This window comes from Rana temporaria, chromosome 11 (assembly GCF_905171775.1).
Source record: "Rana temporaria chromosome 11, aRanTem1.1, whole genome shotgun sequence".
In the NCBI taxonomy this organism is placed as follows: Eukaryota; Metazoa; Chordata; class Amphibia; order Anura; family Ranidae; genus Rana; species Rana temporaria.
The window spans coordinates 39803259-39815899 of record NC_053499.1 but is presented as its reverse complement, the minus strand read 5'-3'; the positions used below and the strand labels follow the sequence as shown (position 1 = coordinate 39815899).

Sequence of the window (12641 nt, the reverse complement as noted above, 5' to 3'; positions counted from 1 at the left end):
TGCTGTGAATCTTCCATGAGGTGAATACACATCACAGTCAGCACATCAGAGCACACCTGATGTTTTTCAGCTCCCTCTGCAGCTGGGTGGGGTGGTGAATACCGGGGGCCCCCCATGCTCTGCAATAGCAGCAAGGAGGTGACCAGTGGGTTTTTTTTGTCCTGCCTTGCAGGGTGGGTGACTCAGCGCTGACACTATGGAACTCAAGCTATGCCTGAGTTAACCCTTACCGCCCCTCCCCCTGCCACATCTGTTATGTTGGCTGTCCTGGGTTTCTTGCCAGGTTTGAAGCAGCTAGTGCCCGGATGGGGGGTAAAAAAAGCGCCCCCTCCCTGAAGCCTGCTTCTGGGGATGACACAGAATCGCTGTTTTTTTCTGGTTCTGTTATGTCAGAGGCTGCGGGTTTTAACCCTTATGGATAGTGAGGATGACTCTGCTGCAGTCAGTTGCTGGCAAGAATTTGTTGGAGCTCTTGTTTCTGCGGTGCGTGAGGCTCTAAAAATTGAGGATGTGGCGGAGACACCTCCGTGTCAGTACCAGCAGACTACCACGCATCGCTGAAGTGTTTCCTTGTGTTCCTTATTTGGACTATATGTTATACAAGGAATGGGATGCACCGCAAAAAGTTTGTCAAAAAACTTTGCAACCCGTTACCCCCTTGAGGGGGGCTTTAAAAAAAAAAAAAAAAAAAAAGTAGGTCTCTCCTCCGCCAGTGGACCCCCCTGTGTCCAGACTGCGCAAGGCCACCACATTGCCTGTGGAAGGGGCTCCTGCATTTCAGGATCCCGCTGATAGGAGAGTGGAGGCAGTGGCCCGCTCCCTATTCACGGTGGTGGGTTCGGCGGTGAGGCCGGCTCTGGCAGGCCCCGACTAAAAGGGCGAAGCTCCTGCTGCAGGAGCTGGAAGAAGGACCTCTAAGGTGGCCTTGGTGATCACCGTTAAGGGTGAACGGTCCTTTTGGGTCTTCCCTGACTGGCATCATTGAGGATGCCACAGGTGGTAAGCGCATGCTGTTCCCACGGTTTGGGAAGGGCTAGGGACCTCGCCCTGTGCAAGGACCCTCCTTGCCTACCTCCGAGCGTTTTTTCGCTCGCCCTGTGCGGTGGGGGTAGGTCTACATGGTGCTTGAATCCCCGCTGCGGGGTAGCAGCGCACCGGATACCGCATGCCTAACAAGTCTGCGGACATACCTGCTTCCGCCTGAAGGTCTGCTCCCGCCCGTGTCTCGGGTGGGAGACTGGCTTCGCATTGCGAAGTGTTTTCCTTGGGGTACAAGATTGAGTTTCTCTCTTGTCTGCCAAACCGGTTTTTTCCCTCCGGCTTCTGGCCTCCTCCGGTTCGCCGGTTGACTCCGTCAGGGGCTGTCCAGGATCTTCTGGTCAGGGGAGTGATTGTGCCAGTTCCCTCGTTGGAACGGTCTCTGGGTTTTACTCCATTCTGTTTGTGTCCCCATGGAGGATGGGGCCCGGTCGATCCTGGGCCTCAAGTCCCTCGTTTTGTTTTGTCAGGTTTTTCTGGCATCCTTGGATGTCATGAACGTGTACCTGCATATCCTCAAACCACCAGAGATTCTGTGCTTTGCGGTCGGGGGGGACCATTTTCAATGGTGTCCTTCCCATTCGGCGGGTTTTCGCCAAGGTGCTCGTACCGATACTGGCCCGGCTGTGACAGCGGGGGTTTGTTATCATGGGATGTCTGGACGACATTCTCCTACGAGCTTCTTCGAGCTCTGCATTGGTGGAGCCGTGTCTATCACGTGTCAGGCTCTCCGAGTGTTCGGCTGGTTTCTGGATTGTCCTGAAATCAGGGTTGATTCCGTCTCAGGGATACCTGAGACTGGTCCTGGATTCCTCCGGGGCGGGAGTGTTTTTCTCCTAGCGGAAAAACTTCAGACTCTGCTATCTGCTGTGCAGCAGTTGCCGACCCAGAAGCGGTCATCTCTGCGATTCTGCAGGAAGGTTCTGGGTCAGTTGGTAGCCTCTTTCGAGGCGGTTCCGTATGCCCAATTCCACGCCAGGGTACTACGGAGGGAACTGCTGTCACGATGGGACTAGCTTCCGTCATCTCTGGATTACCAGATTCAGTTGAGTCATCTGATCATGTCTCCCCTGGTATGGTGGCTGGCGTTTCCGGTGCTTCGGGCCGGAAAGTCATTTTTCTGCAGGCCACTGGACAGTGGTCACGACGGATGCCAGCCTCTCCGGTTGGGGAGGGGCGCTTGGGGCACCCAGTCAGCCCAGGGGCACTGGACTCAGGTGGAGTCCTGCCTACTGATCAACGTTCTGGAGCTCCGAGCAATCAAGCTTTGCCTTACCAGGTGGTCCCTGGATCTACAGGGCCGACCGGTCAGGATCCTGTCCGATAACACCACGTCCGTGGCGTAGGTTGATCATCAGGGAGGCACACGGAGTTCTGTTGCAGCGACGGGGGTCGCGCGCATCCTTTCGGTGGGCCGAAGGGTCAGTTCCGGCTCTATCGGCCGGGTAAATTCCGGGAATACGGAATTGGCTAGCCGACTACCTAAGTCGCACTGCACTGGGCCAAGGAGAGTGGTCTCTCCACCCGCAGGTGTTTCGGGGTCTGTGCCGAAAGTGGGGCACTCCGGACGTGGACCTTCTAGCGTCCCGTCTCTATATCGGTAGGTGCCACGGTTCGTGGCCAGGTTTAAGGACCCGTGGGCGGACGCGTCAGGCGCGTTGGTGGCTCCTTGGGGTCGCTGTCGCCTACTTTACACCTTCCCTCCTCGGAAGCTTCTTCCTCGCCTGCTGCGCAGAGTAGAAGCTGTAGGGATTCTATCGGTCCTGATTGCCCCAGATTGGCCGCGTCGCTTCTGGTACGCGGACCAGGTGCGTCTGCTGGCAGACGCCCCCTAGCGTCTTCCCCTGGGAATTGATTTTCTGTTACAGGGTCCAATCTTCCACCCTGTTTCACAGCCACCGGCCTTAGCGGCGTGGCTGTTGAGAGCCAGGGGCTTAAGGACCGAGGCCTATTGGGCTCGGTGGTCTCTACCGTGCTGCCTGCACGGAGGTCTACCTCACGTAGGTTTTTTCCTCATACATGGAAGGCCTACTTCTCTGTGTGTGGGGAGATGAACTGGCACTCTCGTACATGCGTTGTGTACAGGATTCTGCTGTCTTTGCAGCAGGGAGTGGTTCAGGCTCTCGCCTTACGTACGGTTAGGAGCCAGATTTCTGCTCTGGCTGTTTTTTACTTGCAGCGACCCTTGGCATAGCACTTCTGGGTGCGTGCGTTGGGTCAGGGGGTCTGGCAGGTGGCCCCTCCGGTGCGCCCTCCATTACCCCCATGGGAGTTGAATTTAGTCTTTTCAGTGCTTCGGGATGCTCCCTTTGAGGACATTCGGGAGGTTTTTTTTTGTTTTATTGTCACAAAAGGTGATTTTATTTCTGGTAGCAATTACCTCGATCAGACGGGTGTCTGTCTGTTCTGGTGGCCTTGTCTTGCAAGGCTTCCTGCTTGGTCATCCGTAAGGATGAGGTGGTGCTGCGGCCGCAGCCGTTTTTCTCCCTAAGGTCGTTTCGGCTTTTCACTTGGATGTGGACATTGTTCTTCCATCCTTGTGTCCTCAGCCGAAGAACCCGAAGGAGGCCACTTTACATTCTTTGGATGTGGTTCGGGCCCTTCGAGTTTACTTGTCGGCGACAGCTCCGTTCCGGATGTCGGACTCGCTGTTCGTGTCTGTGTCCGGTCCCAGTAAGGGCCTGGCAGTTTCGTCGGCCACCATTTCCAGGTGGATCCGACGGATTGTGCTTCAGGCCTATGCCCTGAAGGGGCGGGCGCCTCCCTTTCGGGTCACGGCGCATTCGACCAGGGCGATCGGGGCCTCTTGGGCTTCCGACACCAAGCCTCTGTGTTACTGGTGTGTAAGGCTGCGACCTGGTCGTCGGTCCACGCTTTTTCAAAGTTTTATATGGTGGATGTGAGTGCATCTTCGGATGCCTCCATTGGCCGCAGGGTGTTACAGGCGGCAGTTTAAGGTTGGAGTTCCTCCGTTGAGTAACTCCGGTTTTTGTTTGGGGTGTAACCTGTTTTTGCTGTGTTATTTTTCCCACCCCTCGAATTTTTTGGACACTGCTTGGGGACGTCCCTAAGGTCAATGAAGGCTGTGTCCGTCTATGAACGAAAGAGAAAAAAGGATTTTTGTACTCACCGTAAAATCCATTTCTCTGAGTTCATAGACGGACACAGCACCCACCCCTCCTTTGTTTGTACTGCTTGTTACGAACTGAGGCTGCTAAAGCAGGGTGTGGGTTATGCCTGGGGGAGCCACGCCCCCTGGGAGGAGCAGCATGAAGGAACGTTTTTAACACCTTAAGTGCTGTAGAATTCTGCCTAAATCTCCTGGTAGGAAGAAGCATAACCCTAAGGTCAATGAAGGCTGTGTCCGTCTATGAACTCAGAGAAATGGATTTTACGGTGAGTACAAAAATCCTTTTTTTGTGGAGCCATGTCTTTTAAGCTGATGCCTTGTTGTCCAATTTAAAGTGGTTGTTTGCCTTCATATAAAGTTTTCATAAAATCCTTGTTTCCTAATGACAGCTATGAGCTCCTTTCTCTGAGAGAGATGGATAGATAGGGATATATCTCTATCTCTCTACAATGTTTAAGATTGGTTCCCTACAATCACGTCACCGGCATACTCTCTTCTGCCCAGTCACATAATCGAGGGGAGCTGCTCTGAAATGTGATAAAGAGGCTTTTTCTAAAAAAAAAAAAAGACAGGAGCTACTGTTATTAAAGCGGAGTTTCACCCAGAAATGGAACGTGCGCTTTTTGGAATCCTCTCCCCCTCCGGTGTCACATTTGGCACCTTTCAGGGGGAGGAAGAGGGAGTACATACCTCTGTAATTGCATGTATTTGCTCCCACTTCCGGGCATAGATCACTTTCGGTGATTGAGGTGACCTACGCCACTTTCGGGAACTTCTGGGAGACACACAGGTCCCAGGAGACAGCAGGAACCAGTAAGGAAGTGCAGCGCAACTTGCGCATGCGCAGTAGGGAACCAGGAATTAAAGCCGCAAGGCTTCTTCCTGATTCCATTAGGGAGGATGGCAGCAGCCGAGAGTCGAGCAACAGATCGGCTTTAGCTGCTGACATCGCTGGCGCCCTGGACAGGTAAGTGTCCTCCTATTAAGTCAGCAGCTGCAGTATTTGTAGCTGCTGGGCTTTTAAAATTTTTTTTTTTTTTTTTTTTAGGAGTACCTCCTGCTTTTAAGAAACCAGGATTATATAAGATAACCGTTAAGCAGCAGTTAACGCTTTAACTGTTGTATTTGGCTAAAATCTTTGTTTCAGAATTCACACTTCTGATCCCTAATTATGATTTGGGGTTCATTGTTCTACAGGATTTGTATAACACCAACAGTTTACGCTAGAGGTCGACCGATATATCGGTCGGCCGATATATCGGCCGATATTTGGCCGTTTTTAAGATATCGGCATCGGCCGATTATTGTGAAAATTAGGCCGATTTTCGGGTGCTAAACTCTGCTGACCAGTGCCCCGCTCCACCTACAGCAGCACGAGAAATCATTCACCCGCGCCGCTGATAGCCTGCGCCCGCCCCTATAGGAGAAGAGAAACAAATTATAGTAGAGCCGCCCAGCCCCGCCCCCCGACTTTGGCAGGCTATAGCAGAGGAAGAAAGCATCAGCAAGCATGTCACAAGCCCGAGCCGCTTACTGCCTGTGACTAGTAACTCCCCCCTCCTCAGCAGGTGATCGTGGCCAGCACTACCTCCTCTTCCTTCCTGCATGGATGGATGGAGGGTAAGTAAAAAAAGTAATGTGTTAGCAGAAACTCGTCCACTGTGTTCTTCAAGGAGAACTGGCACAAACAGCTTCTGTCTGCAACATTTTTCTTTGAGGCACCCAAAAACCTCCCCCCCTCTGCTTATCTCCAGAAAAATCAGGGTAGATGTTTAGTTGAGAAGAGGAGAATTTAGGAAAAGCTGATTTCAGCACAGTGAAGGCAGAGTACTCATAATGTAATGGGCTCACTGGAAGGATCAACAGATATTTTTTCTGTCCTTGTAGATTTTTTTACATTGAAAAAACATAATGAAATGTGCATGTATTGCAGAAATGTACAACATATATGGTTTCTTCTTTGCCCAGACATTGCTTTAGTGCAATACCTTGGTGCCTGCCACACTTTTACCTGAAATTGTCTTTATATTGAATTGCCAACTGTGCCCCCTGTAGACTTTAATCTGCTTTGATGGGACACCTGGCTAAGACTGACAAGCTGGCATTGAGTTGCATTGTGAAAATGGATGAGTATGACTCTGGGTGGATATGAGCCTCTTCACAATGCAACTCCTCATCCATTTTCACAATGCAACTCAAACATCTTCATCCCCCGCCACAATGCATCCCCCACCCATGGCCAGCTCTATCCATCCATCCCCCCCTCCACAACGCATCCCCCACCCACGGCCAGCACCATCCATCCATCCCACACTCAGCACCATCCATCCCCCTCCACAATGCATCCCCCACCCATGGCCAGCTCTATCCATCCCCCCTCCAACGCATCCCCCACCCACGCCCAGCACCATCCATCCATCCCACACTCAGCACCATCCATCCCCCTCCACAATGCATCCCCCACCCATGGCCAGCTCTATCCATCCATCCCCCCCTCCACAACGCATCCCCCACCCACAGCCAGCACCATCCATCCATCCCCCTCCACAACGCATCCCCCACCCACGGCCAGCACCATCCATCCCACACTCAGCACCATCCATCCCCCACCCAAGGCCAGCTCCATCCACCCCCCCCCTCCACAACGCATCCCCCACCCACAGCCAGCACCATCCATCCATCCCCCTCCACAACGCATCCCCCACCCACGCCCAGCACCATCCATCCCCCCCTCCACAATGCATCCCAATCCGAAAATCGGCCCAAAATATCGGCCGCAAAAATCGGCATCACATATCGGCCATCGGCCGCCCCGATTTCTAAATATCGGCATCGGCCAGAGAAAAACCCATATCGGTCTACCTCTAGTTTACGCAGCACTTTACAACATAAGGGCAGACGGTACAACTACAGTACAGTAGGAAACTAAGGCCCTGCTCAATGGAGTTAATAATTTCAAGTCTTGGGTTTTGTTTAAATGTTTTCTCTGCTCCCCCTCTTATGAGTGTCATGTAATTGCAGGACTGGACTTCTGCTTCTCTAATGGTTATGTATGCTGTCCTGTTTTCCACTAACCTTTTATGTTTGTATTGATTTACATTCCACAATTGCAATTAATGTATTTAGTAGTAACTACGAACTATGGCACAAGATGCAGAATGTTTAAAATTGGTTCTGATTTTTTTATTTTTTTTCCTCCTGATCCCTTTTTTATTTTTAGGCAAGAAATTTTAGAGCAACTCCTATCAAATATATTTTTAAAAGAGAAGAATGAATCTGCAATTGTCAGTGCTATCCAAATATTGCTGACTCTGCTAGAAACCAGGCGGCCAGCGTAAGTGGAAATCTAACCTCTTGTTTCCATGCTCTTGTGGTACTGATTTTTCACAAAGGAGACTTGCATAGTCATAAAGTTTAGTTCGGGGGAAAAAAAACAAGTCCATCCAGTTCAACCCACAGGGAGAGAGGGAAAAACACACACATTTAAAACCTTTTTATATACAAAATCTTCTACCCAGTTGATCCAGAGAAGGGCAAATAATAAAAAAAAAAAGCATGATCAATTTGCGTGAATCTGATATTCCCTAGATTGGGGTTGCCTATAAATAAATAATTAGCATCCAGTTTTTTTTTTTTTTTTGTGCTTTTAGGAAAGAATCCAGGCCTTTTTACAGGAAAAAAAAAAAAACACTACCGTAGCTGGACAGGACCAGAACCTAAAGTAATTTTCCAAATTTTCACAGCTCTTGAGAAAGAACCTTTCCATATTTGGAGGTTAAATCTCTCTTCCTCCAGACATAAAGATTGCCCCCTTGTCCTCTGATGCCCTTAAAGTGCATAGCTACACCCAGTTCCCTATATGGACCACTTGTGTATTTATACATGGTGATTATTTCCCCCCTCCCCATAGTGGAGCTCCTCCATGCCTCCTATCAATTTAGTTGCCCCCCCTTTGCACTTCCTCCAGTTTCCCAATATTTTTGAGAACTGGTGCCCAAAACTGAACTGCATATTCTAGATGAGGTCTTAATGATTTGTAAAGGGGCAAAATGAGTCCATACCTCTTTTGTTAATACAACAGATTTTTTATTTATTTTTTGCTTTGGAAACCACAGCTTGGTATTTCATGCTATTAAGTTTATCTAGCAGAACCCCCAGCTCTTTTCCGCCATTGATTCCTCCCGCTGTAACCCCCTTAATAAGTATTATTGTTTTGCTTGCGTCTATCTAGCAAGGCTACTTTGCGGTATAGGCAAAAAAGCTGAGACCTCTGCAGTGTGTAAATGTGCCTTTACTGAACGAAAATGCTGTACTTGCAAAACTATTACAATATTAGGAATACAGTACAAGACTGACAGATATCTATAACAAATTACTAGCCTATGGTCTACACAGTAAAAGTACACTTTAAAGTTTCTTCACTCTGGTTACTGTGTGTTTCGTGATCCCTGTTGACAACTCAGACTGGGGCTTCTTCTTTTGGAGATCAGGTACCACCTTCTTGGCTGGTTAGATGAGTCTTTTGGTGTTAATCCATTATGAAGCCAACTGGTCTTGGTTCTAATGCACGATTAAGTCCCTTTTTATATGTCGGGTTATTTTCCATAAAAACTGACTGACAGACATCTCTGTAGCTTTCAGTTTGAGACTGTAGCTATAGACAAATATATCCGACAGCATTTGTTTGGGAAATACCTGACAGTAATCCGATTTTTGTATCTATGACCAACTACCTAACAGACTGTCCCATGTAATGGTATGTCTGATTAATATAAAAGAATCGTATTGTTTAACAAACGCAACAATGTATGCATATTCTTAGACCCCCCAAGTGCATAAATTTACATTTTATCAACATGTAAACCTCATTTGCTGCATAGTTGCCCAATTAGACAGCATTGAGGTTGGCTTGTAATTTGGAGACCTCCTGTAAGGACGTTATTCCACTGCACAGCTTGTTATTTGCAAACACTGAATTGGTACTTTTAATCCCAGACCCAATATAATTTATGATGATGTGATAAAGGGCGCTCCCAATACAATCACTGAAAGTGCAAAGAGTGATCTATGCAAATGATGTTTAAACGTGTATTAGCAAAATTGCTTCACTTTATACATGTGCACAAATGTTTAAAAAAGTGCATGTGTGCACAATATAATATATGTGTGTTTATTATTGCTCAAAACAAATCTGTCATAAAAAGTTAAAAACCACTCCAGAAATCTTTTTGGATGATTCAGCTCCAAACGCCATGTGAAAAATAAAATCTGTGATCTAGATAAAATTTGTAACTTTTCACCCAAAGTGTCAACAAATTGCGCTCACCAGATGGCTCTGGCCAGCAAGTGACCATAAAGCATCAAGTTACTCCTCAATCCCTGGAAAACATTCAACAAACTCCTCCCAAACGATCGTTCACATGTGATGTGAACCAGGTCGAATGAGCCTGGGAACGGCCAGATCAAATCCTTAGTATCTATCCTCCGCTTCAATCACCCACATCTGCAAAGCAAGCTCTGCCAAAGAGCCAGGGAAGGCAGATATAGTGTAGTATCGCTTGTTTGTTAAAAATGTCACTTACCATTTTTCCAGCAGGTGAGTGCAACAGCTTGTAAGGGACAACCTAGTGCGGTGGAAGTCCATTCAGACAGCGCTATCTGTGGCAAGAAAAAATCTATACTAAACGATTCCACAGCAGAGCCATAGTCAGTTGATCGCATTGGCAAACATTTTATATTTTAAGAGGGGATTTTAGGTTTTAATCCATGTTTGGATTGCACCAATCATGGAGGTTGGTCCACTATTTAAGCTACAAACATTAGTGTCAGACCCACTTCCTGATGATGCGTGCTGGAACACAAAATGCATAGAAGCTAGGTCTGACATGCAATTCACGTCACTTTCGCTGGGTGGTTACCTAATAAAGTGTTTCTCAAGGCACCCCAACAGGTCATGTTTTTCAGGATTTCCATTATTTTGCACAGGTGACTTGATCAGTTTCACTGCCTTAGTAATTACCACAGCCGTTTCATCTGAGGGAAATCCTGAAAACATGACCTGTTGGGGCGCCTTGAAGACTGGAGTTGAGAAACAATGACCTAATGCACCGCATACACCGCTGGTCAGATGGCACTGTCTGAATGGACTTCCACCGCACTAGGTTGTTCCTTACATGCTGTTGCACTCCCCTTCTGGAAAAATTGTAAGTGACATTTTTAACAATAAACAAGCGATGCTACACTAGATCTGCCTTCCCTGGCTCTTTTTGGCGGAGCTTGCTTTGCAGATGTGGGTGATAAAGCCGAGGATAGATACTAAAAATTTTGATCTGGCCGTTCCCAGGCTCATTCGACCTGGTTCACCTCGCATGTGAACGATCGTTTGGGAGGAGATCGTTGAATGGTTTCCAGTGACTGAGTAGTAACTTCATGCTTTATGGTCACTTGCTGGCCAGAGCCATCTGGTGAGCGCAATTTGTCCCTTTGGGTGAAAAGTCACAAATATTTATCTGGAACACGGATTTTATTTTTCACATGGTGTTTGGCGCAGAATCGTCCAAAAAGATTTCTGGAGTTGTTTTGAACTTTTTATGACATATTTGTTTTGAGCAATTATAAATATATATATATATATGTATGTATGTATGTATGTATGTATGTATGTATGTATGTGTGTATATATATATGCACACTTTTTTAAACATTTGTGCACATGTATAAAGTAAAGCAATTTTGCTAATGCACGTTTTAAACAAGGTTACAAATGTATACATATTTGTATATACATATTTGCATAGATCACTCTCTGCACTTTCAATGATTGTGTTGGCATGCGCCCTTTATCACATCATCGTTCCTCAATCGTTTTTTCACAAATTTCAGATGCAGCAACTAGGCGCCGAAACAACTAATCGATTATGAAAATAATCGATTACAATTTTCATAATCGATTAATCGGCCAGTAACATAATGGGGTTAAAAAAAAATTGGCCCTTTATAGTACAAAAAAGCAAATCGCTACTGTAAATATTACTTTCACTGTGCCACAGTAAAAAAAAATTAACCCCTTACAATGGCGATTATTTGCTCTTTTTGTACTTATTTTAGTTTTTTTTAACCCCATTATGTTACTAAACATCTCAGGCCTGGGTTCACACCTTTGTTTTTTTTGGAGCTTTTTGCAGAAACACACTACAGTTCATTTACATGTTTTCCTATGGGACACGTTCATATCCATGATTTTTTTTTTTTTTGTTTTAACGCAAAAGGTGCCATTTTTTTTGGTTCAATATACTTCAATGGAGAAGCTGCAAAAAAGCATGTACTGTGTTTTTGCGGCAATTTGTGTTTTGTAATCTGCCCAACAACAAATTGGCCCAAATTTTTTTTTTTTAACCACTTTAGCCCCGGGCCTGTTTTTCAGAGTCGGTGTTTACGAGACAAAACCATTTTTTTTTTGCTAGAAAATTACTTAAAACCCCCAAACATTATATATTTTTTTTTCTAACACCCTAGAGAATAAAATGGAAGTCATTGCAATACTTTTTGTCACACCGTATTTGCGCAGCGGTCTTACAAGCGCACTTTTTTTGGAAAAAAATCACTTTTTTAAATGAAAAAATAAGACAACAATAAATTTGGCCCAATTTTTTTATATATTGTGAAAGATAATGTTACGCCGAGTAAAATGATACCCAACATGTCACGCTTAAAAATTGCGCCCGCTCGTGGCATGGCGTCAAACTTTTACCCTTTAAAAATCTTGATAGGCGACGTTTAAAAAATTCTACAGGTTGCATTTTTTGAGTTGGAGTAGGCCTAGGGCTAAAATTAATGCTCTCGCTCTAACGATCGCGGCGATACCGCACTTGTGTGGTTTGAATACCGTTTTCATATGTCGGCGCTACTCGCGTATACGTTCGCTTCTACGCGCGAGCTCGTCGGGACGGGGCGCTTTAAAAAATTTTTTTTTTGCTTTTCGCATTTATTTTTATTTATTTTAGAATTTTTAACACTGAAAAAAAAAAAAAATATATCACTTTTATTCCTATTACAAGGAATGTAAACATCCCTTGTAATAGAAAAAAGCATGACAGGTCCTCTTAAATATGAGATCTGGGGTCAAAAAGACCTCAGATCTCATATTTGGGCTTAAATGCAAAAAAAAAAAAAAAAAATTTGGAAATGTCATTTTTTCAAATGACAAAAAAAAAAAATGTTTCTTTAAGACGCTGGGCGGGACTGACGTTTTGACGTCACTTCCGCCCAGCGGAGCTATGGGGACGGGCGAAGGAGATTTTTCCTTCAGTCTCGTCCCCGCTCACCAGCCGGATGGTCGCGATCTCCTCCGCCGCTACCGACGGCTCCGGTAAGCGGCGGGGGGGGGGGCCCCTCTCCCGCCACCGATAACGACGATCTCGCGGCGAATTCGCCGCGGAGACCGCCATTATCGTTAACACGGCCGCCCACAGAA

The 12641-nt window shown here is 46.6% G+C and overlaps 1 protein-coding gene across 6 annotated transcripts in view; it reads left to right on the top strand.

Annotated features, from left to right (window-relative positions):
* The window catches only part of PPP6R3 (protein phosphatase 6 regulatory subunit 3), a 99032-nt gene that overhangs the window by 36030 nt on the left and 50361 nt on the right, over positions 1 to 12641 (top strand). For all 6 annotated transcript variants that reach the window (XM_040328380.1, XM_040328378.1, XM_040328376.1 and 3 more), the window contains exon 9: positions 7389 to 7502. In XM_040328380.1, coding sequence (XP_040184314.1) covers positions 7389 to 7502 — 114 coding nt within the window. The remainder of the gene's footprint in view (positions 1 to 7388; positions 7503 to 12641) is intronic.